This window comes from Amblyomma americanum, chromosome 8, assembly GCF_052857255.1.
Source record: "Amblyomma americanum isolate KBUSLIRL-KWMA chromosome 8, ASM5285725v1, whole genome shotgun sequence".
Taxonomy (NCBI): domain Eukaryota; kingdom Metazoa; phylum Arthropoda; class Arachnida; order Ixodida; family Ixodidae; genus Amblyomma; species Amblyomma americanum.
This window is the reverse complement of record NC_135504.1, coordinates 41855669-41883572: the sequence shown is the minus strand read 5'-3', so window position 1 is coordinate 41883572 and position 27904 is coordinate 41855669. Positions and strand designations below refer to the sequence as shown.

General features: G+C 48.0%; 1 protein-coding gene across 2 annotated transcripts in view; it reads left to right on the top strand.

Annotated features, from left to right (window-relative positions):
• The window catches only part of LOC144101493 (unconventional myosin-XV-like), a 128668-nt gene extending 101108 nt beyond the window's left edge, over positions 1-27560 (top strand). For both annotated transcript variants that reach the window (XM_077634672.1, XM_077634673.1), the window contains exons 38-54: positions 633-753; positions 5771-5964; positions 7193-7317; positions 8448-8583; positions 8799-8871; positions 9069-9145; positions 9234-9316; positions 11592-11722; positions 15324-15418; positions 15603-15777; positions 16624-16856; positions 19939-20003; positions 21796-21935; positions 22858-22907; positions 23588-23671; positions 24673-24807; positions 26025-27560. In XM_077634672.1, coding sequence (XP_077490798.1) covers positions 633-753; positions 5771-5964; positions 7193-7317; positions 8448-8583; positions 8799-8871; positions 9069-9145; positions 9234-9316; positions 11592-11722; positions 15324-15418; positions 15603-15777; positions 16624-16856; positions 19939-20003; positions 21796-21935; positions 22858-22907; positions 23588-23671; positions 24673-24807; positions 26025-26138 — 2031 coding nt within the window. In that variant the 3' untranslated portion in view covers positions 26139-27560. The remainder of the gene's footprint in view (positions 1-632; positions 754-5770; positions 5965-7192; positions 7318-8447; positions 8584-8798; positions 8872-9068; positions 9146-9233; positions 9317-11591; positions 11723-15323; positions 15419-15602; positions 15778-16623; positions 16857-19938; positions 20004-21795; positions 21936-22857; positions 22908-23587; positions 23672-24672; positions 24808-26024) is intronic.
• The last annotated feature ends 344 nt before the right edge of the window (positions 27561-27904 follow it).

Below are 27904 nucleotides of genomic sequence, written 5' to 3'. Positions count from 1 at the left end.
TTTCTGGTATACGCCTGCGTAACCTGATGTGCAGGCGAAGCGGCTGCTTGCATAGTTTCTGTGGGATTCAATTCGCGATGTGATGAGCGGCAGGCTAGTTGGCACGTCACGATCTTGCAAAGCAGCGACGCGAAGCGCAATGCGCAGAAACCCGAGGGAGAGGGAAAACGCCTTTGATCCGGAACCAACGGTCGCGTTAAGAAAGCCCAGATGGCGGGTATAACAGGGCGCTCTGTTCGTGTGTCCGCTGTATTTAACGCTCTTGCTTCGCCCACCAAATCGTGACGTCACATCTTCCCCTCGTCTACGCTCAATGTTGACGAACCCGGCCAGTGCACGAACTAAGCGCGCGGCCTTCGCGTGCGTGTCCATTGTTTCTCGCTACTGGCCCACCAACCCAATCGTGACGTCACACACACCGTTCATCCGTGCGCAGCGCCGAGGGTTTGCGGTGGAGGGCGAACAGAGGGAAAGTGAAGGGCTAGTCATTTCGAATCACGTGACCGTAAGAAAAAAAAAAGAATTACGTCAGTTGCGTCCGACAGCGCATGCGTGTGCGGTCATTTCGAGACGTGCCGGCGCGGTGCTGGTGGTGTGGTCCCGCATTCGCTCTGCCATCCCGTCCTTCGCAGGAAGTGCCGGAGTACGTGCAAGCCGTGGCCGACTACGTGACCACGGAGTCGACGCTGCTGAGCTTCCGCGAAGGAGAACTCATCAGGCTCATCCGGCAGCGCTGCACGGGACTGGACAAAGGTCAGTGCCTGGAGGGATTCGCACGCTCTTTGCTTTCCGCCGCCAGATCGCCCGTATAGTTGGCTTGTTGCGTGCAACAATGGGCCACCGGGGCGCGGGAGACCACCACTTGGCAGACATTGCGGGCGCCTAATGGCATAAGGCCAGTGTGTCAAATTGCCTGCGCTGTGTGCTCCGCGCCGGAGATTCGCGAGGAGTTGACTGCTACTGCTCTGAATACCTCATTTTCCTGATTGCAGAGTTTTCTAGATACGGCCGCGTTAACAGGATGTATTTGCGAAATTTTTTGCTGTTCACGGATTGTTCGCGTCGGATGGAGTCTTGCTGCAATCTTTGTTACGATCGGTAATCAATGAAAACTAGTTTTCAACGGGAAAACTGCGTAGGGCTCACGGACAAACACTGAGCGAATTGCCTGTCACGCCCAGTGCCTGGCGAGAAAGGCGACGGGCCCACTGTTTTTCTCAGGAAATTTTTATCGCGAGCCTGATGCATGCACTTCTAAGGTGCAGCTGTGTGAACGAGTAATGTTCATTTAGTTGATAGTTATTGGCTTTGTGACGCGTTGATGGACAGTGTCACTGATGCCTTGCTTGCATGGACCAGTGACATAAGCTTTTTTTCTTTTCGGTGGCCTGAGCTAGTCAACTGCTAAACCGGATGTTATCGCTTAACAGTACGATGCATTGCATGTCCTTTCGTCCGCGAGATATTCCGCAGCAGTTTATGGGCGAAGTTGCACATATTGGTTTGCGGTAAAATCTTCACGCTTTATGAACGCCCACACGTTCTTTAGGGACGCTAGCCTCAGTAGGCTGCAGGATAATACTGCCGCCGATCATTAAAAAAAGATCGTTGTTCACGCTTCCGCTTCCAGCACGAAAGCCATGTTGACAATCTTCGGCCATGTTCGGCTTCCGTGCTGGAAGCCGCACCGTCAACAACAATACTTTTTACTGATCGGTGCCTTTTTTGTTTTAAAATGTACCCTCCCAGCCAGAAGGTATTTCGTCGCAATCGTAGCTTTAGGATTTAATACTGCGGGCTCTTACCTTCCACTACGGCGCCGCTTTCTCCTCCTGGTGTAGGAATCCCGCATCCAGTGCGCCAACATAGGGTGATTTTGTGTTTCGCTGTAACAAAATGTTACTCAGTCTTGGCCGCACTATTTCAGATGGAAGGAATCGTACGTCTTCTCCCGACTGGTGTGAGTATAGAGATGTTGGGAAGTGTCTTCGTAGGTCTAAAGTTTTTAGCAAAGTACAGCGTATGATAGGATTTCACTGTACGCGCTTCTTTTATTGTGCGCCGTTCGAGTCTTAAAGATTCCCGCTACTCTTCAGTCGGGTGCATGTAGAGTGGCAGATTAGCAGGTACCCCATTACCCGCATTCGCAGCTGAGGACAGTTGTCGCTTAGCAGAGAGGCATTTCTCCCAAACCGCTGTGTTTAAACGTATTTTGCAATTCCATCCATCCTTTGCTTTTGCTGTCCTGCAACGGCTCTCTAACCAGCTATACCGAAGCGGTGTCCTAGTGGTCTGAGCATCCACCTCGCATGCGGGAGGTGCGGGGTTCGATCGCCAGTGCCGCCGGTTACCCACCGCTGATACAATGGGTACAAGCTTTTTCCTGGTCTCGTGTTTGGCTTATTTAGGGTGAAATGCTTGGAAAACGGGTCTTCAACCCCACCTTGAGTTGAAGAAAAGTACCTTGTACCATAGCGCTCTTTCGCCACAGATGCCCTTGCTCCATTAAAATCAATCATCAACCTCTAACCAGCTATAGTTACCTCTACTGTCTTGACAATGACTACGCCCTAGCTGTTTCTAAACCCTTAAACCTTTGTGGACCTCCAAGGTAACCTCGTTTAGTGGGGAATCGAAGACGGTACACTGACCAAGAACGTTGAAGTTTCGCTAGTAGTGTTTCGATATCAAGCGCTCGACCCTAATCTTTGAAATGTGAAGCGCCTTCCGTGGTGGAACCGATGATGATCATTTGATATGAATGGCGAAAGGGCAACTTGCACGAAGAGCACCGTGCCTAACTTGCTCAACCTGCTCGAGAGGAGGTCAGCGACCGATTTTTCTCTAAGCATTTCACCCCAGAGAAGTAAAACCTCCAGTCGGGAGAAAGCACTTACCAATTGGAAAAAAAAAGTGGTGAGTACATGTGACACGGTGGCACCTGGGATCGAACCGCCACCTCCTGATTACGAGGTGTATTCTGAGAGACCTTCCCTGGGGTTGACGATTTATTTTAATTTTGCCTTTGGCTGTCTTACAAGAATTCCAACGTGACTAGCTAAGATTTACTTCTGGCTGTTAGGGCTTTCCGAAAATCTCACCTTTTTTTCGAAGGCAGTTTTTTTTCTGAGCTGTCTGTCCTCTTGCCGTCCGTAGTCCTTGATGCTTTGAGGTCCATTGATCCTTTTGTTTTATATTTATTGTCTATTTTACTTAAGTTTAATTGTTTACTTTGCCTTCACCTTTTTATTGTAAGTACATGAATTTAAACCAATTAATCACATGCCTATTTACACCCATATCTTCAGTCATGGACAGAACTTTCGCGAAATACGGATTCGCGAAAAAAAAATTAATTTCTGCGTTGTCTCGATAATTAATCACCTGGTATTTTTCCAGGGGCTAGAGAAGACTCGTTCCCTTTTGCTCCAAAATTTTATTGACCTGCTTTTCACGAATACAGAGAAACCATTTTTTTTTGTTAGACCACTCCTCGCAATATTTTGTCTATGACTGTAAAGTCCGCGTCACCCTTGTGTAAAGCGCTCGAGCAATGCGTACCTGGCTGCAAAAACTAAAATTAAAGAGCAGCCCCTGATTTCTGGGCAAAGTTTGGTTTGGTTTATTTGGTTTTAACGTCCCAAAGCGACTCAGGCTATAAGGGACGCCGTGGTGAAAGGCTCCGAAAATTTCGACCAGGGGGGGTTATTTAAAGCACCGACATCGCACAGCACAGGGGCCTCCAGAATTTCGTCTTCATAGAAATTCCGCCGCTGCGGCTGGGATCGAACCCGCGTCTTTCGGGTCAGCAGCCTAGCGCCGTAGCTACTGAGCCACCGCGGAGGGTTTTCTGGGCAAAGTGCTGGTGTCTGCTTTATTTGGGGGTCTATCTGGCACTACTTCCGTGCAAGTATTGCCTTTGGACCCTAGACGCTGCGACAAGATCTGGATTTGTTTGCAGGGAGGTGCACCGCCCGAGCGCTCTACACAAGCCTGACGCAGACTGCACGTAATGCCTTCTCTCTAGGGAAAAATGCGTATAGGATCGTAAACGTATATATGGGTATTTAAAGGACGTATATAGGAGCGGACAGGTCAATTTAGGTTCTTATAGGTAGCGTCTGGCAGGCATCTCGGAATGTACAGGGTCTTATAGGCGCTTTCTGTCGGGAATATAGCTAAGCTACAGGCCGATATAGGAGCCATGGCGCTTGCATCGAGAGCACACCGTCCGTGAGGTGCCTCCGCCACCGTGGTCCCCCGCCACGCGGCGGGAGTTTGCCGTCAGGCCGACGTTCGGCTTGACCTGCGCCTGTGGTGGGTGCGCCCGACGGCGGGCGGACCGTGGAGGACCCGCCAGCGCGGTTCAGGGACCAGGCACAATGCCCGCGGCGTCACGGCCGCTTCGTCACCGGGACACTGGAGCGGGAGTGCACGCGCGCAAAGGCGGGCTCCTTCGCCGCGTGCGACGTTGGCACAGTGACGGCCGAGGCCACTTGTCGCTGACGTGGTTGTGGTGTGTGTCCCCGCCCTGCTGTGTGGCTTTTTTTTCTTGTCTTGTCAACGGGAAGAACAGTGTCGTGGTAATCCGCGTATGTATCTGTAAATGGAGGCGTAATGCTCTGCGCTGCCGCCGGTCAGTCTCCGGACCGGCCCCGAGCCCTAACCGAAGTCTTCAGGAACGCCGCCGCACAGACCAGGAAGGCCCTTGGTCAGTTCGTGCTCGCCGTTCAAGGTATACGCGCGATTAACGTCTTCACGCAGGCGCTCGAGCCAGTTGATGGTTTGCTGCGCTGGTTATGGTACCATCGCGGGAGTTGCAACCCATCGTTGGAGGAAGCGCATACCGTTCTGCCATTATGACGAACAGCTCAGGAAGACCCGATCGACCGGGGTTGGAAAGACATACCACAGGAGCTTTGGTCTCGAGCCGCCGCGGTGGCTGAGTGGTTATGGCGCTCGGCTGCTGTCCCGAAAGACGAGGGTTCGATCCCGGCCGCGGCGGTCGAATTTCTATGGAGGCGAAATTCTTAGAGACCCGTGTGCTGTGCGATGTCAGTGCATGTTAAAGAACTGCAGGTGGTCGGAATTTCCGGAGCCCTTCACTACGGCGTCCCTCATAGCCTGAGTCGCTTTGGGACGTTAAACCCCCATAAACCAAACCAGCTTTGGTCTCTTCTTCTGTCTCTGGTCCATCGTGTCTCCTTGCGGTGTTTGCAATCGTGTCAGTTCACCTGGAAGCGCAGGAAACATCGTTTCAATAGCGTTCTGCCGACGCCAGCTGCACATCGTTTCGTCAGTTTGGGTCGGCTGGTCTTACGGACTCTGGAATATGAATATTTTCGTAATGCCCGAGATCACTCGGACAGTAAAGTGAACCTCAAGGTTCCTTCTCAGAAGCCTGTGCCCGCTGGTGCTACCTTTCCTCACGCTTTATTCGTGTCTTTATGAAAGGCTGTAGCTTCGCGCCGTGTTAGGCTTCGTGTCTTCCACTTTTTTTATTTGCTCTCTGCTGGAAACAAACTACAAATGGCGGCCCGTTTTATTTTACCGCAATGCTTAGTTTCTCTGTCTCCACTGCTACATTCTGTTGACATCGGATTAAGCTGCTACAGAAATCTGCATATAGACCTTCTAGCATGAAACGGGCTTTTGTTCGCGAACATTTCTCCAGTGCTTACCATTTTCTCCGCCAAGGATAGTTACGAGGGCATGTTTGTGTGGGGTCAGCGTGATCTGAATAGTCCCTGAATGTCCACATCCGTCGCAGGCTGGCTGTTCGGCGTGACGGACACCGGAGACAGCGGCCTCTTCCCGTGCGAGTACGTCGCCCCCTTGTCGTCGGCGCGGCCGCACGGTCACTCCGCTTCTCCCGCCTCTGCGGCCGTTGCTGTGAGGGACATGCGTTCTCCGATCGACCAGTCGCCCGCCCACAACGGGGGCACCACGTGGGTTGAGGCCAAGGTGAGCATTGCAGTGGCATTGACCTGAGCTGCCTGTTATCGCCACCTTTCTAAGACGGTAGCTCCAACGGTGGCGGCAACATGAAAAGGGACTCTTTTTCATGTGGGAATTTATTCTCAGACTTTTTCTGCGCATGATAACGTTTGCCTGGCAGCACAATAAACATTAATTGCTGAGAGCTTGAATTTACAAAAACTTACCGGCTCACGGCTCGAACTCGTGACGTTCACACTGAGAACTGATTGCCGCTGTTTTGAAGTGAATGGTGGTTTAGCTTAGCCTCTGGGATCCATCAAGAAAATTCCATGTGGACGCAGGCAGTTTACTTGAGAAGTTTGCCGAGAGATGGCGAAACCTGTGTTTCATTCTCAGTATTTTCTAGCTTATAAAATCTCTGTTTTCGATTGGAGTTATGACTTTTGTCGTTAGAATTTCGTAGTCTGCTGATACAGATCAACGACAGTATGTCTTCAGTATCCCTTTCAGAAGCTGTTTTTTTTTATTTAGAATCTGCATGGAACCTAGGCATTAAATCATCGAGGGCCATTTTACCAGACTAAAAGTACTTTGCAAAACACGAAAAGTTACGTTTCACTGATTCGGTAATTTACGTCATTAGATTCCCTAAATCGAGTGTTCTCTTTCATACCGCTTAGCCCCGGCAAAGACGGAAAAAAGGTAACCTTCTCAGATAGCCCAGCATGGTTTTTACGCTCTGTCCTTCACTATATCTTTGCATGGAACTCAGTGGCGGTGGCCACAGAGCCGCCGCTGAGGATTTTTCAGTGCCCCGCTACTCTTATCACCATTGCTCCTTGCGTTACGTAAATCAGCTACCGTGGCTTTGCACCGGCGTTAGTGACGATTGTTACAAGAATGAAGTTTGCGGTGCGTGTTGATATGGCACGCTATAGTAACGCTAGACATGCAGATTGTAATCCCATTAACTTTATCTCATTAAAACAAACGCGATGGCGTATATTGTATTACTGCATCGATATCATGGAATTGTCGACATGTACAGTCGGCAGCAAACGTTTGTGGGATGCGTGTATTCGGGAACAAATTTACTGCAGCGTTGCTATCTCGGTATCCAATAACCAGCCATTGATACCAGGTTGATTGTTGTGCGTCGCGGCTACGGCCGCAATAAGGGGCTTTGCAAAGCTTAATGCGAGTGAGACTATACATGAATGAGCACGTGATCTCCGCCTGTGGTACGTTACAGGACCAGGCCGACGGCTTCGACGAGCACAGCATTGAGCAGAGCAACGGCGTTGAGAGCCACATGGCGGACGGCAAGCACAGCATGCTGCAGTACGCCATGTTCAACTTCAGGGAGAGCCTGGACAGGTAAGCACGCCTGTAGACTGTGTGTGGTATGGAACAGCGAACAGATTCTGGTGTACATGGGCATTCAGCATATTTCCCATGGAACAGCCAGTGCTGACATTCTTTCAACACACTGTTGCCACGGGCTATCCTAGGGGTCGCTAAAAGCGCACTTTTTGTCGTGTGAGGAGCTCTGCTCCATAAAAAATATGCAAGCTATGAATATGCTAGGAATGTTACATCGGAAGGAAGGCCTCAGACGTTGCTGGCACATACCCACTACGGGGGAGAGGCCAAGACACAGGCGGTTAATTACTGGATACAGGAAAGTTTTGACGGGAAAAGGAGTGGTAATAGTATGTAATCTGATAGATTGGAAGAGGCAAGGAAAGGGGTCCTGTTAACTTGGAGATCGAGGACGGGACAATGGCTTAATGTGCATAATAGTATACAATGCCGGTAATGTTTCAATTTCGTACTGACTAATAGCGGGAAAAAGAAATTAGAATGGGAGTCGCTACGTTTCATGAAGAAAATTTTGCACAGCAGAGCGCACACTCCTGTCGCTTCGTCCAAGCAAAGAAGCGTCAATGGAAAGAACAACCGCGGAGGACACAGGCAAGCCCAGTTGATGAAATGGAATTTGCAAAAGACGCTTCCTCAAATCGCTTCCATCCACTAATGCACCCTATTAACTTCGTTTTCCTTGTTGTGTCGTCACGTTCGTTCACATTCTTGATTTTCAGTTCAGAAAAGCACAGAAAAACACTGCGCCATTAACCTAAGACTCCTGTGGTTTCCGTAGATTTCTATGTCACTTTCACCTGTTCCATCGTGGTGTCTTTAACGATGAGCCACCTATAGGCGAAACCAAAGTATCCCTCCAAACTTGACCTTCACTGCGCAGAGATGTCGGATTTTTAAACACGTTGCTGGGCTTGTGTTTCATTTCTTGGAATGAAGGTAGCTTTACGCAAGACCCGCATAAGAAAGCGCCTGGCCCCGCATTTTCTTGTAATGGCCTTGTGTAGCGGTAACTTCTCTTTCCAAAGCGGTCTTATAGCGCTTGCGTTTACAAGATGGCAAGAGCATTGAAACTGTTCCCGACGTCGCTGGTACTATTTCCTCCACCTCACTTTTCACTGGCATAGGTACGAGGTGCTTCGCGACCAGAACGGTTCGTTCCGCGGGTCGCTAAAGATGCTAGAGGACCTCAAGACCAGCAAGAAAGGCAAGGACTCCGACTGGACCTGGAAGGAACTCGCCCAGCTCATCAAGTTCTCCAAGGTACTTTGGACTTCGATTCGTTGCTTGCATGCTTACGGCTCTTAAATGCTTGATAAATTGCACGGCGGTTGTGGGTGATCGTTGATTTATGAATATCCATTTATAAAGATGTCACGTGGCCGTTGTTTGAGGGCTGTCGATGACTTAGCCTCATTGGTTACTACTGTGCATTGTGATAATATTTTTAAATCTTAACCAATTGTTTCTTTTTTCAGTCTCCCATCAAGGCCTCCCTCCTGAACCTTGAGTCGCCTGAACTGAACAAGCTTGCCATAGAGAGTTTCCTGTGTAAGTACTCGCTCATATTTCAGCACTTGTTGCTTGGTTGTTCCGCTGTTGTTTGTTTGACCCATTGCGACTTTGACATGCCTAACAATTAATGGCGAAGTTCTCGTAACTGCTTTTGCTCAGGACTATGTAGAACGGTTGCTGCAAAAGCAGCCCAGGATTCTTCTCAAACCTTATGTCTTTTTTCTTTTCCGTAGCGGTGATGCGGTACATGGGAGACTACCCCATGTCCAAAAACCAGTCTGAAGTGGACTGCGTGTATTCTATCCTAGTGGTAAGTGCTGTCTGCTTTTCACAATGCGCCTTGTGAAGTCGTCTTCTTCCGTTACTAAGCACGATACCTTTTTTTGTCACGCTTTCAGAGTTGCCATAAGAATCCCCCGCTGCGGGACGAAGTGTACTGCCAAATAATCAAGCAGACGACGAGCAACAAAAGCTCGAAACCGTAAGCATAGTTTCTATATTTCTATTAGTATTGGCTGCGATCTAACAGCGGCGTCGACGTGTAATGTGGAGTATTCAATGCGCCTGAGTCAAATGCAATGCCTAGCTTTTTCAGTTCATCCAAGGATTCTGCATGAGGTTTAGATGCCAGGGGTTTCCTTTCCAGGGTGCGCACAATAAGGCACCTGTTTAAAGGGACGCTGAAGTAATTTTGATGCTCATGTTCTATAGCAACAGCTCTATACACATGGTCCTTGTGAGTACTCAAGTGAAATTTAAAAGCTCTGCGTGGACTCTACGATTTACAAATAATTTTTAAAAGTTCTTGCTCGAAACCGTTTAGGGCGACACTTTACCGCTCGTTTTTAGCCGCTCCTAGCCCGATGACGTGAATAGAAATCTGGAGCCTTCTGGAATCTGGAATGGAAGAGGGGTCTTCTGAGCGGGTGTGCTCGATTGACGTTGGAGGAATAGAGCGGCGGGGTGCAGTCCCTGCCTGTTTTCTTCATTTTGTCTCTGGCGCTACGCCATGTCTTCCTAAAAAATATCTCTGTAGGCGGTCCATAGACATTTAACTCGAGTCTGTAGACATTATATTGGAAAATCCTATAGAGCAGTCTATAAACAATAGAAATCTTATGGACAGTACAGAAAATCTATAGACTTATAGCCGTGCAATCTTAGTAGGCATTTTTCTATAGACTATGAATAGACATAAGGAACTATCTATAGGGACGCAGTAGTCTATGAGAAGTCTATAGACAGTCTATGAACAATTTTTGTAAGACATGGAAATGAGCATAGTTTTGATTCGACTATGTCCTCGGTGTTAATGAAGCTTGACTAAACATTTTCGCATGCGATGACGAGTGATACCGATCGCTCTTGCGCTTTTCTTGACCTGAGAAAATAGTGTTTTATGGTACCTTTATAGAAACACTGAGGACAATTCTTTCTAATTATTGTGCTCGTTAAAAATTCGTTATCTGGCTCTTGTTGGGTACATTTGCGTTTGTCCGGCAGCATTTCTGACTAGGGTTAAGAAATGTTCCCTTGAGTCATTGAAGTTTCTGCATGACATCGTCAGTTTTTCTTATCGTGTCTCACATCGCATATATATTCCTTCAGATATTCCTCGGGCAAGTAGGAGTCACCACAGCCTTAATATTAAGCCTTATTTTGCTCGTTCTATTAAATTTAAGTACAGCTTTTTTCACGTACTATCGAATTCTTGAACTTAATTCCCGGGACAATTAGGTCACAGCCATTAAACGATTTCCTGTTAAAAATTAACTGCACCTGATTTCAGGTACTTTCTTGTTGTTACAGTGTATTGACTCATTATCGTTTCGGTACTGTATCTCAGTGTGGCTGTTATTTTGAGTTTCATTTGTGTCATCTGCCTTATTTCTCGTGAATTTTTAATGTTATTGTTTACTTGTTTTTTGTATGACTTCTTTTTGTCTAACCCACTCCTGCAATAGCCCCACAAAGGGGCTGCAGTATGTATAATTAAAAATAAAATCAAAGCCCTTATCAAAAAGAGCGGGTTTCCAAGGTTTGAAGCAAATGGCATTGTAGCGTAGCCCCCGGGATCCGCACCCGGAAATCGGTGTTTGCTTACTCAAATCAGCGTGTGGAATTAGCCTGTGAAGGTTTATACAAATCGCCTGCCCTCAGTGTGAGGTGCGCGAAAGACGCTTTTGTCCTCTTAGATTACTAGGGCGACACAAGGAAGGCTCAGGCAGAAAGAGAAAATTCGCGATTTTGCTTGTATTGAAGTGCCATTTCAGTAGAAAAATACTGCAGAGCCGGTTCCAAAATACGCCAAAATGTTTTATTGTGCAGTCTTTACGACAGATTTTTATGGGGTATTGAAACGTTTTCTGTTTTCACGGCATAACTGGCCCTGTCTCTACAACAGGAAACTCCACAATATTAAAGAAAGTCCTGTTCTTACGACAAGAATTTTTGTGTTCTGGCTGTACTACAGGAACATCTGTTGGGCGAACAGAAAGTGATGGGTTGCGTGGTTTGATAGCAGTTGCATATATTAGTATGGGGAGAGAAAAAGAAAGAAAAATAAGGTTGCCCCAATAGGCGTTACAGGCGGAAGAGGGAGGCAATCGGAGGCCACATGGAGGTCATGCTCTGAGAGGCAATTGCAGGCCGAATGCCCAACAGTGGACTTTGCATGTTTGATGATGATGATTATTACGAATGCGGCGCGTAGACTGACCGTTTTGGCATGCTTTCTTTCTCACGCATACCACTAGGGACAGCTGCCAGCGTGGCTGGCGATTATTCTCCATCGTGGCCGCGTACTTCGACTGCTCCGAGAACCTCAAGCCGTACCTCTTCAAGTTCCTTGAGGCAGCCGCCTACGACAAGCGGAGGGCCTACCACGGTAAGCCTCCGTCCTTTTGTTGCTGTTTGGTGGGGATTTTTTGCAGCAATTCATGTGCAGAAAAGCCAGTCATCATGTAGTTAACTCATTCTGAGCTTTCCCAAAAGCTCGTAAAAATCCACTCTGTACACGATTTTGATACAAACGAGGAATTTTAAGAGCGTTAGCTCTTACTCGTCACGTTTCGAGATTTCATGGGATCTGCTACCGCCCTTGATCACAGCGCCATCTGTGGCAGCAGCTTGTCATCACGTTTCGATATTTCGTGAGGTCTCCTACCACCTTGAGATCAAAGCGCCACGTGTAGCTGCAACTAGAAAACAGCGTATCTCGCACTGAGACTTGTAGCGCGATCTACAATAGCATTTTAGAAGCAACCACCTGCCGCGAATGATGATGTCACGGTCCAATATGGTGGATAGAGGTGGAACTGTGCGAGTAAGACGTCGCGGACGAAATGGCGGCCTCCCGAGCGTACAAAGCCGCGCATATTCTGCGACCCGCCTTTCGACCCCAACCTCGTCTTTGCCTCGAGTCCTCACTCTGGATGACACCACCCTCCTTTTAACAAAAAAGGAACACCTCCGGCGCCGCACACGTGCTCTAATACATCCGTGTGCGGTAACCCTCCCCCGTGGTCTTACCCTCAGAGGAGGTTGGGCTTCGGAGGATACGGGTCGGGGTTGCCCTAACTCCAGCTGTGACACGCAAGCGGCCGCATTTCACAGATTTATATCCCCACCCCGGGTGTCCAGTCTGCAAGATCAGAGACTGTGAGGCAGATGTCCACCACCTGTTGTGGGACTGCCCGGCGCTGAAGCCGACAAGAATTCGGCACCGGGTTGCATTGGGTCTCTCACCGGACAATCCGGATTCCTATATCGCCTGGACACAGAGTCCATATCATCGTTCACTTCTTGATTTCATCAAATCAGCCCACCTTTTTCATTTATTTAAGGATCTTACTCATCTCTCATTTCATAGTTTTTATACCCTGAGGCAATAAACATCGCTCCAAAAAAAGGATGGCATAGTTTCGGTTTCTCAAGTCCAAGGTGGCGGCTAATAAAATTGGTTGTGCCTATTCATCCCTTCCTCCCCCCTCACCAAAAAATATCCTAGAACGGGTAGGGACACTGTCCCGTTAGGGGACCGCTATACATGTATACTTCGTTCCGCTATATATACTCCAACAACAACGGGCAAAAACTGTCCCGTTACGGGACCGCTATACATGTATACATTCGTTCCGCTATATATATACTCCAGCAACAACGGGCACCCATCCAGGGGCAGTTGTATGCCGAATTTGGTAGGCAAATAAAACCCTATGGGTTGTGGTATAGAAAGAAAACCACAATTACAGAAGAGGAAAACTGTGCATACATGCAATTACTAATTGAAGCGTTCCCATATCGCACCGCAAGCCGAAATCTAGACCCACCTTGACCTCCCAAACGAAGCAAATTCCCTTTGGGACGTATCTTGAGGGGGTGCAACTCGACAGTGGGTAGACGTGCATCGTAATTTCTCTGATAGATGGCGCTGGGTGGTGACCGTTCGTAGTGTTCCTGTATATGCTCCCGCAGGGAGCAGAGTTGCGAGACTGTTTTCCTCGCGCCGCTCTTGACGCCATTCGCCGAGCGGCCGTCACGTGATTCCGCCGACGATGTGTGTTCCATTTTGAAGTGGAGGAGCCAACTTTCCAGGCGCAACGCCGGTTCCTCGCCAGCCCCAGTACCCTCTCGGCTGCCATCGTGATCAGACGCGTCCGGTGCAGTCGGCTGCGGTGTGTTCCCGCCTTTTCCGTGCGCTCCATATGTATATATTTTGATAGTGTGCAGTGACGGCAGCCTGGTCTGAGAAAAATTACAGTTCAATATAAATTATAAATTGTTCAGCAGGCACGCTCAAACTCCATGCGACGACTCATGTTTGCCATCAACAAATTATCTTCATTTTTCCTGTAACGCTACAAGTTCCAAATGAAAATGTGAACAAAGATTTTGTTCCTAACCTAACTGTACGTCACAGAGCATTTCTCATGTGCAGCCGCTGCCAGCCTGTCTGCTTATTCTGCTGCCACCTACAGCATTTTGCAGAAATTGTGTGTTTTGCGAAATAAAGAATATTTGACAAGCGAACTGTATGTGAAATTTTGTTCTAGTCCCAGTCTACTACACAGAAGTGGGAGGCCAGTCTCTCTGCATGACAACAAGCTTTGCCTAGGCTATTTAACTATTTTATTTGTTAAGAGTACCCTTTGGTTCCACTGACAAGGATGTTAACACTGGAGGAGAGGGGAACAAAAATAGCATGAAATACTTGAAAGCAAAATTGGATATTCGGATAATTATCTTTCCTTGAGTAAAAGCATGCAGCAGTCCAAAACAAAGTAATTTCAGAATGCAGTAAAGGTAAATATATTTCAAGTAGGTCAAGAGAAAACGCAACAGTGCTTAGGGAAAAACGAGCAAATAACAGCACCAGAAAGAGATACACATCACTTTTCGAGATCCTTGGAAACTATTAAAGAAGTACGGCACGTGATGTGTTTGGCTTGAAAAGATGACCATGCCATAGGAAAAATGCAATGGAGGGCTAGAAGTCAGAGCAACAAATGATACGTATATTTCGTGAAAGATAAACGCGCGAGTTTGCGATATCTGTGCCTTTGGTTGGTTAGACTTAATTGCGTGCTAAATGCATTGCTTTTGACTGCCCACATTCACATCGTATGCAGCGTGGTTTCACAAGCTTCGTGCAACATCGGCGGTCGCAACCCTATAGAATAATGTATTTCAATGTGATTCTGCAGGGAGATGTATTACCGCACTTCTAATCATCGCACAGCTCACACAGGTTTTTCATTTTCAAGCATTTCTGCGCCATTAATGTCCGTACTGCGAGCTATCGCTGTCATTCCGCGATCTTTCTGTCATGCTGTATGATATTTTCGGCAAATCAGATTATTTTTCGGCGTTTTTTTCAACGAAGTATGAAGGGCTTAGCATCGATCCCTGAGCACTGAGACAGTAAAAAGAAAAAAAAAGGATTCCCGCAATCCAGCGCCGTTTGTATGCTTTAAAAAAAAAGCGAACTGATCTACAACGCCAGCCCCGTGCGCTCGAGGAGCTGCTTTCCCGCAGAGCCTGGAACAAAATGGCGGACCTTCGCACAACTCTGCTCCCTGCGGGAGCATATACAGGAACACTAACCGTTCCGCTAGGCGGGGTGCGTGCACGCGTAGCCGGGCATGGAGGCAATCCGCCCCGTTTCAAAGGGTATTACATTCCGTTTCTCGAGACGAGCGGCGCGTTCTTCTCCTTGTTCATCTAGTAAGCCAAACAGCTAACGCTCGCTACTTCAACGTCTTACGGACGGTGGCGGCATTTTTTTTGGTTAATTTCGTTTTTAAGTTTTCCCCCAAGTGTTTGGCGCCAAATTACACACCTATAATAGGGCAAGGCGTTCGGTGAACTGGTTTCGATCAATGATTATTTGTTATCTCCGATATTCGTAACGTTCCTCGAACCATATTTTCTCGAGTTTCTCGAGTCATATTGAATCGTGTAAGCATTGCCATGCCCGCTTTTTGCAGGTACTGCTATGGTATGCCTACAGAATCTAAGGAAGACTTTCAAGTACGGAGGTCGGAAGAATGTACCAAGCATCGAAGAGATAGCAGCGATATCGGCGAGTCCTTTTTGCTTTATTTTCGTGGCAGTAGTTAAAACAATGAGTGCTGTAAGTCAATATTATTTTCATGTTCGCATTGTAATCAGTGTATTCTGAAACTCTTTACAGTGAATATAGTGTTTGATTGTTGAACAATGCAAAACAACAAGGCAGTGAATGAAGCGTTCCGTTGTCTGCGCAGGCCGGTCGCAACTCCAAGCGGCAGATCTACCGTCTTCCGGGAGGAACGGAGCGCGTGATTAACACAAAATCGACGACGGTTGTGGAGGACATCATTGACGAGATCTGCGGCATCTTGGGCGTGCGGGGCAGCACCGAAATGGACGAGTTCTCACTCTACTGCATCGTCGAAGGCGGTATGTCGCGGTTACGGAGTCCTTTCTATCAGCTACCAGTCGTCGAAGTTTTAGCAGTTCGTGCAATTGTTAGGGAAACCTCAAAGGTGGAATAGATTTGTACTAAGGGAGTAATTACTCACTGGCATCCACCCAAGCACAGCTATACGGCTACAACGAAAACAATACAGATTTTACAGAAACTTTTTTGTTAAATAAAGATTCGACCTGGTCCTGTATTAGAACCCGGGACCATCGCATCGCTAGAGCAGTCGCTGTGCGAGTTTTGTCGCATTCTTTCCGCGATAAACGTGACGTGAGAGAACGGAACTTTGCAATGGCAAGCGATAGAGAACTTCATTTTTCTATTCTGATTTCCCGAATGCTTTCTCGTTTCCTCCAAAAAAAGAGACAACGCTTTTAATTTAGGCAACCACGGGCTTGACATCACGAGTAAATTATTTAAATCGCCGTTATGGGGAACTCGTGGGACGGTGCGAAATAGGTTTTTTTTGCATCCGTGGTATTTTACCCTCTCCTCTTATAGAATTAGTGGATTCATCGAGTAGCCAAGTGAGCTTAATTTTATCTCAGTGGACTTTCTCTCTCAATTTTAGTCGATTGAAGTGACCATCAAAATCCTCTGTTCACAGCCACACAATGGTCCATAGCCGAGTAAAGTGGGACCAACTGCTGCAGTTAGTCCTCGCAACGAACTGTTAGCCGCCCGTGTGGATGTTAACAGTGACTGACTGTCGCTTTGCAGTTAGTATCTGTGGGAGTATAATCACATGTATTTTAAGGGTTTCCTAAGAATCGGAATTTTTGGAATGAAGGGCAACTTCCTCGCGTATGCCTATCCCGCAGATCCACTGACGATGCCTCTGAGCCGCGAGGAGTACATCCTGGACGTGACGACGGAGCTGATCAAGAACGGCCATGTGTTCTACCTCATCTTCTGCCGCTCCGTGTGGTTCTTCCCACTGCGGCTGGACAACGCGCTCTACGTTGAGCTCATCTTCAACCAGGTGGCGCCAGACTACCTCGAGGGCCTGCTGCTCGTCCAGCCACAGGGACGCCGCCTGCCGGACCCCATGCTGGTCAGTTCCTGTGGGAAACACAGATGCACTTTTAAAGGGACCCTCAAATAATTTTGATGGTTGTATACTAATGCAACAATTCTGTAGAGTTGATCGTTCTGAGTATTCGAGGCAGATATAAAAGCTCTGCTTGGGACCCTATACAAATAATTTTTGAATATTTATGAGCTAATCAGAGCTAATTTCACTGATCTGGTCCCTCAAATAATTTTGATGGTTGTATACTAATGCAACAATTCTGTAGAGTTGATCGTTCTGAGTATTCGAGGCAGATATAAAAGCTCTGCTTGGGACCCTATAATTTACAAATAATTTTTGTATATTTATGAGCTAATCAGAGCTAATTTCACTGATCTGGTCCCCGGCTCATCAGGGCCAGTGGGGGAACGAGAAGGCGCACGCGATCGCCCGAGGGCTCATTTTTCGGTTGATCGCCGCTGACGCGCCGCCTCCCCGCGAGGAACACCTTCCTTCTGGTGACTAACTCACAATATTCTATGAAATAATTTCTCATTATAAGCTCGGTAGTAAGCCTTATCCAGTAGCAGATAAACAGCTCAGTAAGAAAGAGGAAATCATGTGGAGGAAATTGCCAACCGGGGTGTTTCCAAACCCTCAACTGTACAGTAAATGGCATCCAGAGGTCCTTAATCCTAGATGTACTCACTGCAATAGCATTGCAGATCTAGTCCGCATGGTCTGGACCAGCCTTTTATATAACGACCCGAACAAAAATGTACAATCCTGGTAGGCCTTATTACTCACCCGCGAAGCAGCTGAACAACGCAAAGTCATCGGTCTCGCCCTGACCGCCGCCGAGTCCCAAGGGATTCTCGCCGAGGGTTAGGGGAATGAATAGGGTTTGACATAAAGCCTTCTCCGCCGTCATTTTTGATGGGTACAAAATAAAGTAATTTCTTTCTCTCTGAATATTTATGGTCGCAACCGATTAGGGCGACACCTCACCGCTTGTTCTTAGCCGCCCTTCCCTCTCACGTAGTGAGGAATCGAGTGACGCGGGCGGATGGGGGGTGATGGGGTCCAGTCCAGACTTTTTTTTATTAATTTTTTAGCGATAGCTACATTACGGTAGCACTTCCAGCCTTCAGCATGGCGGCGCCGCCACGCTGTCACGTGGTTCATGGTTCATCACGTGGTTGATCACGTGACCAAGTTCAACTCGGCGAGCTGTAGCTATCGCTTCACTGCAGGTTTAACCAGAGCTACACCACCGCCAATTTTTTTTTCTTTCTGGCGCGTTGACGTGCATGAACGAAGACGGGAGAAAAATAGCATTAATTTAAATCGCCGATATCTTCGGTGTTGAAGAAGATAGAGCAAACATTCTCGCGGTGTGATGACGAGTGATAGAATACCGACTGCACGCGCGCTTTTTCCGGACCGTAGTAAATATCGTTTCATGGTCCCTTTAAGCTTCCATGAGTGTCGACGAAAAGCTTAGAGCACCGAACCAGCGCGGAATATTTCGCTGTGGCTGTATGCGGTAGTCAAGGTCTTTTGCTAGAGTAAATATTTTCGGAAGTGTCGAAACCGTGGCAGATCTGTGGTCATTGATATTGTTCGAGCGCCGCATAGACGACACAAAGAAAAATAGGAGTGTGCTTGGCTACCTCTTTTCTTCTATGTCTCTGTCGAATGTGCGGCGGCGCACTTGAACTGTCTGAGCTAAATACTTGCATTGCCAAGGACGTGACGTGTTTAATTATGACTGGATAGAATTAGCAATGTACGTGCGCGATCAAAAGGAAACAGAGTACGTCATTGCCCTCAAAAAAGTTTTGCGCGCCACCTGACAAACTGACAGCTGCGCAATGTGCAGCTTTTTAGTAGACACTGGTGCGCTTCTTCATGGGCAGATAATGCTTGTTTATATCCAGTGGGGAACACGTGATTGCAATTAGAACGGCAAAACGGTCTTCGTTTATTTATGTTCGCACCTGTTCGTAGTTTTTTGCATGCAGCGAAGTGAGCAGCTCTTCGGTCAAATGTTTAGGGGAAACCCCCAAGGTGGAGTAGATTTGTAATAAGCTTTCCTTTGTAGCCGTATGGCTGCGCTGGGGTAAAAGTCAATGAGTAATTACTCCCTTATTAGGAGCAGCTCTTGTATGTTCTACCACGTCAGCACATTATCTTCTAACACATGTACTGGGACACAAGTAAAAAAGGCAGCTGTGAATGCCCCTCAAAGTAGACCTCCAGACAGCCAATTCGACCGGTTAACCGCTTAGCCTGAATATTCAGGCCAACGGCGAAAGCCTCCGGGAAATCGGATTAACCGCGATCTCACGACAATCGGTCCACGCCAGTGGCCTGGGGACCTCCTCTGAGGGATGTTTGCCGCATCCTTCCTGACATGTATTTGCAGGTTTGGAATAGCGTATGTACGCTTACGTACGCAAAGCGCAAGCCATTTGCGGAACATTGCGGTGTTTATCAGATCCGAACCATTAGTTGCGTTTCCGTTTACATACGCTTAAAGGTAACGTGAGCCTAGTGGCGCCATCTGCTTGTAATCATTTTTATCAAGCCATTGGTCCCCTTCAGGCCTAAGAGTTGAAATATGGTTATTCTGAAGAAAAATAAATCAAATTTGTAGCTAATACTTATTCTTATACGCGAGATGAGATGAAGTGAAAGTCCGATGCTGTGTCCCGTTAATGACCAGTGAACATTCTGAAAAACGTAAAGTAACAATGGTGAATTCACTCCGAAGCGAGGGCTCGTGCTTATAAGCGCCCCGCCATGTTATCAGCGATATTTTAGCGTACGCAAGAGACACGCACGTTAAACTCCGGGAAAAGCGTACGTGAAGCGAATACACATTATTATGGCTCGATTTGAAATAGCTTTAGACCGTGCGCATAACGAAGCACGTTATTTTCTAGCGTACCATTTTTCAACATTTTCATTATTGAGCAGTGTCCGACAAAAATTATGCAACTTCAGTGAAAGCAACCGGACGACCTAATCGTTGTGGCGTTAAGTATTTTCTTGATTTCTAACCAGTATGAAGTGAACGCGTACTTTCGTGGCAGATAACAGTGCGGGACTTCTTTTGCAGGGCGACATTGCGCGGATAGCTGCCCTTCTTCACAGAGCGGCTGACATGCAACATGTGCCTTCAAAGTAAGTGTGAGAAACAGGCTGTCTATAGGTCGATAAGACCTCAGGCCGAGAACACAAGGCCTCGGTGATCACAGTGTAGATTAAAAACAGACAACAGAGAGGAAGCACAGGACTCCGCAGGGTTGTGTTGTTCGGTGCCCCCCCCCCCCCCCAAAACACCCCTCTTTTCTTTTAAAAGTGCGTTAGCATTAGAACAATCATACCAACGAAAGCCCGGCGTCCGTCTGTCTGTGTACAGCCTCCGAGAAAACATGAAAGAGTTTGCCATACTCATGGGCTCGAACGGGATTTTAACCCATGGTGGTGAAAACAGATCAGATTCGCTTGCGGCTGCTCTGGCCACTCAGTCATTGCCGCAGTGTTTTTAAAGCGAAAGCTTTACTACTCCAGCCAGCGAGCAATTTCGGTTCGTCGCGCCGTATGTCATATGCGTGGCCCACGAACGACCTTGAGACGCCGTTGCCTAGCAATGCCGGAGCCGCGCTCCAACAGATGGCGCCTCACCAGATGTGCTCCGCTAGGGTAGAGGGAGAGGATGTGTCGCCTCGCGGAGGGTATATATCTTTGCGCTTCGCCTCAGTGTATTGTAGTCGTTATGGAGAGTGCGAAAGAGACGCAACAACGACAGAGCGAAGCGAGGAAGTGACAGTGCGCTCAAGAGACGCCAGAAGAGCGCGCCGCACGACTCGAGAAGCGGCGTAACGAAGATGCGGCTAAAAGAAGTCGTGCCACGTCCCGGAGTGACTCTTCAAGTGCGGAAGAGACCGGTTTGCGTCCTCGACAGCGTCGGAATGAGACGCTGCGTAGACGACGAACCGAGGAAACGAAGCTTTCACAATTCAACTAGGGTTGACCAGAATTAAACCACAGCTAATTTTTGTTCATGGCGTGGGAAAACTGCCGGAAAATGAAAGACCCGAACATACTGTTGCTTCAAATCATATGGCTCCATAATACGAGCCGCCCTCTCCCACGCTTCATCGCCATCACTATCAAATTTCTGGAGGGCACTATCTGGGACAGAAGTTTCCAGGACGCGCGAAAAGTGATCTTGAAGCATATGTGCCATGATTTTCAGCAGCCACCTGATTTCATTGTCACACATTAAAGCTCGCTATTCCTACTCATCCCTACAAGCATAGTCTAGAAACACCTATTAATATCAAAGTTAATTTTCGGTTGAAGCTCCTGTGTCCCCAATACTAGACACATGCATCAGGATTGCGCACTCTGCTTCAAAGTTTTTCCAGTGCAGCTTACACTCTCCGCACCAAAGCGCAGCGCATTGCTCTCGGAACGCAGACTTCGATGACCATGGTGATTCTGCATGTCGGTTCATTATATGTCTCCTCCGCAGACTGAATAATCTCATTAATATAGAGATCACAAGACGCCACACAGTTTCCCGCATCGCCGCAGCCTTTCTCCCCGCGTTTTAAACTGCAAGCCTCTCGCCCTGTACCACTACTGACCACTACTTTGCGATGCAGCGCAGAGCACGCCACAGATCCGTGGCGCACGCGCTAGTTTGCGTCATTGCGTAAAGAGAGTGCAACGGGTCAGTACGCTGATGAAATTGGAGCCCACATGCTAACGCTTTCCCATGCGCATTGATCGTCCGAGAATTTTCGCTTTCTTTATCCTTCGATCATTAATTACCTACTTAAGGGTCCGCCTTTGGAAGACCTCGGCGTTGACTGCACTTTGCGGGAGTCATTCGCCGAGCGCTAGATGATGTGCCTGTACTTACATTGTCTATACTTCACGTGCCCTTCCATTTGGTGGACCACAGGGATGAAGTGAAGTACCTTCTGCCCAAGCCCGTGCTGGCGAGCAAGGAAGTCAAGCCTCCGCACTGGGTGGACCTGGTACAGCGAAACTGGGCCGACATGATGGCCCTCACCAACACCGAGGCCAAGGCCCAGTGTCTGGGTCAGTGCTCTTCTGTTCTCTTCCAACACGTATGAGTACGCACAGGCAGGCAACATAAAAATGCAACAGGATGATTGTTGGTTGGGTTGCTAATGATGGATGGTAGGCGGGCGTAGGTATAACGGCTGAGATTACGGTCGCCACCCGTCATTAGAGAAGGCAGTTCCGGCACAATCCTGCCTAAACTTGCTTTTGTTTTCTCATTTATGTTGAGCATGTTTGTCCTTTATCTTTGCGTGATAGCTTCGTGCTGTTTTCCAAATTTTAGCGCACCGTTATCAATGTCAAATGTATATAATATTCTTACGACGGGTGCCTCGATATCTAACTGCCTTCCGTAGTTCGTTCTCACCCCTGTATAATTAGCGTTCTTACTTATTTTGAATATCGTATTCCATCGCAGACATTTCATTTTTCTTTCTCTGGCCGGCCCTTGTTATGAGATGCCAATTGATACGCGCAGCATATTTTTGCATCTACTGTAGTTTTAATGTTCCCTTCAGGCGCGACTCTGGAATTTTTCACTGAGCATGTGAGTGGGACTTTCTACATTTGTGTCAGGTTCTAAATATCAAAGCGGTGCCGTTTCAAGAGCAGATTATCTTATAAGGCGACCTAGTCTCCCCTTCTCATGGCGGACTAGGTAGCCAATGCCTTTTATGTACTCCTCCTTCGCTAAGGTAGTAAAAGCCAAATATCTGGGACGTATCCACAAAATCAGGCACAAAATTGAGCTCAACACCCCCCCCCTCCCATTCTACCCCTTTCCGGGGCACAATAAATTATCTTGGGCCCCTCCCGAGAAAAATTCCTTTCTACGTACCTGCCAACAATGTAGTACGTAATGCCTGCAACGTAATGCCAACGTAATGCCTTGCCGGCTGATTTATTTGATTGGTTTTTGTGTTCTTGCTCTGTGCAGACATCCTCCAGAGGTGGCCACTCTTTGGATCCTGCTTCTTTGCAGTCAAAGTAAGCGCTGGCTCTAGCGCATGTGCGCTCTCGGGAATGTTGGTTGCATCACATTCCGCGGTTCTGAACTGCGCGACATTAATCTGACAGTGTGCGCAGTGCTTCGTTCAGAGGAGCCCCGAATATACGGACCGGATTTTGGTCGCCAGGTGTAAATTCTGTTGGTATCCAGATAGACAGAAGGAAATATTGATTTCCGTTAGATAGAAATTTGTCATTCGCATGTATATTCTTGTCTTCGATCTGCTGGTAGGACAACGAAATTAAGAAACCTCTGCTTTTAGTCTGGAAAATTTTTTTTAAACCGAAATCTTTTCCTTGTGTTTCCCGGCCCCTGTAAAGCTCCCTAAAATCTTCATCTGTTTTTTTTTATTATCCGATGAGAAATGCAAGCGTGACAATTAGATAGCTGAAAGAATCAGCAAGCTTACTCATCTATGCCGCTTTATGCGGGCCTGTTACAACAAAATGCAACATACCTACTCCGAGCAGTATTGTGGTAAGTAGCCTTAAGTTACGATGTTCTAGGCGGGTAATAGCGCTGAAGTCACAAGCATCTCTTGATGTTATATTTGATCTGCAACGATTTTGACCATGCAACTTTAGGGTAAAGCATGTTATTGGACAGTTCTTCTAGCTGGGAGAGGGTGCCAATTCTTTCCTCTCTTTCTCCTTCGCAGTGGATTCGCAACGAGAACGTCACGGCTGAGCACATACTTGCCTTGAACCGCGAAGGGATCCACTTCCTCGATGTCGTCACGCACGTAAGTAGAGCAACCACTGTCTCGTTTCGCTCTTATTGCAGGTCAATGCAGAAAACATCAGGAAACCAGTTCAGGCATCTCTTAGTTTCATTTGCTTCAGGTGCACTGTCACTGACATTTTATTCTTTTCCTTTACACAGAGTATACACACTATACGCGCGGCTGCTATGCTTCGCGGCAACTTTCTCTGGCAAAGAAGTAGAAGCTATTGAGCCGAAACGCACCCTCTCTTGCTACGCAGTCCCCGCTTGCTGTTCCTAGTTTTCTCGATACCAACAAATAAGGTAGGCACGTCTAGTTACAGGAAGCTTCAGCAGGTGGCGCCAGCGGCTCCAGCGACGGAATGAGGTTACCGCTGGGGGACAGTGCAACCCGCTGCCATTGTGCTCGTTGAAATGGCTGTCAAATGGCGCCAGGAAAGAGGTGTTTGGGCGCCATTCATATTTTTAACTGTGCTCCTACAGAATGTAGGATAGAGTGAAAATGTTTATTCACTTCAAAGACAGATGTCATGGTGAGTGTTCTTTGGAGTGCGAAGCGCGATTATAACAACTTCTAGGTTATCGACGTGATGTGGCTTTCCTGCGTGTACAGGTGCTCTCGTGACGTAGCGGAAGACTTTTGCATTGTAAGAAACCAGCGTTACGGACTTTCCTCTTTACGGGTGCTCTGGTGACGTAGGCGGAAGCCTTTTGAATGGTATGCAAGATACTAGCATTACGGACTTGCATCTTTACTCGTGCTCTGGTGAAGTAGGCGGAAGCCTGGTAGATTTTATGTAAGAAACAAGCGCTACGAACTTGCCTCTGTACGGATGCTCTGGTGAGGTAGGCAGAAGACTTTTGCCTTGTATGTAAGGAACAAGTGCTACGGACTTGCCCCTGTACGGATGCTCTGGTGACGTAGGCAGAAGCCTTTTGCATTGTATGTAAGAAACTAGCTCTATGGACTCGGCTCTCGTTGCTCTATAGATCTTTCTATTTCTGGCGTCTTCCACGCAGGAGTCGGTGTGGATGTACCCGTTCTCAGAGGTGATATCGACGCGTAAAGTCCGTGCCGAAGACGGGACCCTCTTCCTGGACATGAAGTGTGGCAACCTCATGGTACAGAAGATCACGCGCATACAGACCGACCAGGTATGCATCCCAACGCACGAGTACAAGTAATTTTGTTGCCTTCAATTTGTGAGTGTTAGTTCTTATTAACGTAGATCCACACATAGCATTCGGATTGTAGAGTATATTGATTGCCTTGAAACAACAGTTCGTTCTACCTCTTTAATGCGCATGGAGTAACGTTGTCTTTTGGGTTGACACTTTGCTTGCTTACTTCCAACTGATTTTGTGCCTGCGAGGAAGCGGTATTTATGCTCTTGGCGTTGACTTGCGCATGGTTACAATGCGTGTACTGAAAAGTATGAACGGTGGTTTTTATACCTCGTCTCTTCTTATGGAGCACATCCTAACCCCGGTGAAAGATGCAGCATTTCTTTTTCGACGGCAAAGTTTAGGGCGCATTAACGCAATCATACCCAGCTTTGACATTTCCATTGCTTCAAGAAGTGCTTGCGTGATTTTACATTTGCGCAAGAGAAGCATTCGCATTTGTCAGGAACAGGACGGCAAGCACTCTTAAGGTGCGGACACACTGGTGGAAAAACGCGCGGCAAGCCGTTGACGAGACTATTCGCGGCGCGAAAAGGACGGCCGCACCGGCGACGAGGAGTGCGCGGGAGAGCGCCGCCGCGGAAAGCTCTTTTCATGCCAAACCGGTCGAGATCCTTTCTAGTGGAGGAGCGTGCGCGGCTCCGTTGCCGCCTCTGGAAGGTAACTTTGCTAGGAGCCAAGAGGTGGCGACACAGACGCTCCCCACGTAACTAAGACGGGCGCTCCTGATTGGTCTCCCCGCTCCGCGGCAGCGTCAAGCCGCCGAAAATGGCTCTTCGACCCATCCTCTGCGCGGCAGATCAACTCGCTGCCGCAGCATGTTTCGCGGCAAGCGGCTTCGCGCGCGTTTTGCCGCCAGTGTGTTCGTGCCTTTCCATTTCCAACAGGTTAGGCCTAGCAACAACTAGCGAAGTGCGCGCCGGCAGCACAACGGCGGGCTGCACGTCGCTACAAGAAGCGCGTTACTAGCTTGGGTGAGCTTATCTATTACCATTTTTATACATAGAATTTTCTTATATATCGAACTATTTTGCAATCCCCTTCGAGCTCGATATATCCTGGTCCAGGTGATATACCAGTCGAGTGCTCGTCACAAAGCTCCTATTGCCGCCATGTACGGTTTGCTGTGTACAGTATATCCAGCGGCCTTGTGACTTCTCCCAATACTCTACCGCTTGTTTTTCCAGGCCCACGAGATATCGAGGCTGGTGCGGCAATACATCAACATCCAGCAGAGTCACCAGGGGAATCAACATGGCGGCGCCCCGCAGGACGTCACGCTATCCAGGAACCTCAAATGAAATCACCCTCCTCGAGTCACCAGAGCTCCGCAAGACTCAAGGAGTAGCGTCACCGCCCCAGATAGCGGCGCTTTTCTACGTCGTTAACTTCACTCTTAACCAACAGCGGCGATCCTTCAGATTCGTCTGGAAGGGTTCACACCTTCCTCTCACAACAGCTAACTCCGTCCTCGACATTCCTTGAGTAGGGCGCCATTGTACTGACGCAAGCGTGTGTGAGCTCTCTGAAGGTGCCCGATGTAAGACGATGCCCCTCCGCTGCAACGCATTTACCTTCGAACACATTCGTACGTTTATAGTTTCGCTGGTGAAGCTGGAATTGCGCTTCATGTGGACGCGGCCGCGCGGTTCCCCGCAGGACGAGTAGACGCTTGAATTTTGCATTTTTCAAGAAGAAATGAGATATTCCGGCGGTAACCCTTCATCAGGTTTTCTCCGCGTATGACACGAACGCAAACGAGTCTAATCTTGACGAACTTGCCGAACGCTTTCGGCATTTTCTAAAGGTGATGACTTCGGCTAAGCGAACTTTAGGGAGTTATTGGACACCGGAAGACTTGTCCCGCCACAGCATCCGGTGACGTGACTTCGAAATTGGACAACGTTTTAGTGCTGCGCTATCATTTTGTCGTTTCCCTTTCCCGCCCTTGCTTGGAAACAGGGGTGTCAGCGCTGTTTATGATGCGACTGGCGTGCGCACTTTGTGCATGACGTCACGCTGAAGGTGCATCGGTAAAGGCAGGCTAAAGCGTTTCGATTTCGGATGCCGTACCTTGATTAAGCTTTCGGTGTTGTATAACTCATCGTTTTATTTCGTAACGGTAACGGGTGTGTGTGCTTGACACAGGAATCTCCTGCCAGAATGTGAACGGACCTCGCGCTGTGTTCCTTCATGTAACATAAACTGTTTTTTTTTCCGGAAAGTTGATAGAACGCGGGGACAAGATGGCACAGCGAATCAGTCACGCCAAAGTGTCTCTCATCGCCAACAGCTGCCAAAACCGTCCTCTCTGGTGCAAAAAGGGGAGCAGTCTTTGAGCTGACGACTAAGCATTTTATTCATTACCGTTCTTTTAGGTTAAACTGACTAGCGTGTGTGTGCGTGTGTATGAGTTTATACGTCTTTGTGTACATATATATATCCGTCCTGCCCGCTTCGAGAAGCAGCCTTTTTCAACTCACAGATGTGGCCGAAACATCATCTCCTTAGTGCCTTGTTTTGACTGGTTTCATCGTGTCACGTGACTTTTTTTTTCTTCAACGTAACAAGCAGACATTATCCGCAATAAAGGCGTTCCCACACGCCCGCGATGTTCTTTTCGTGCATATGTTCAGAGCTGTCCAGATTAAAAACGGAATGGCAGAATGGCTGCTTTCAAGCTGTGTGCTAGTACGCAATAAAACGTGAATCTTATTTCCTGACCGGTGTGTCTTGTCTTATATACTTTGAGTACGCGGTTTGTGAGACTGATGTGGGAAACATGGTATCACTGTTTCGCTTGGTACGGTGTTCTTCTGGTTCAGCCGGCAATCGTGCGAGAGTAGTGCGGTTGTGTGAAACTACTAGACGAGGAATGGACGGGCCGGGACGTGTCTCTCCCGCGGTGGTGGGAAACTAGACGCGGAATGGACGGGCCGGTACGTGTCTCTCCCTACAGTAGAAAAATGCCCGTATTTTGTGGGTTCTTATAATTTTCTGGTTCCGAAACTATGAGGTTCAAACTTAATGAAACACGTCAATTGTGAATGCAATTACACTATATTTG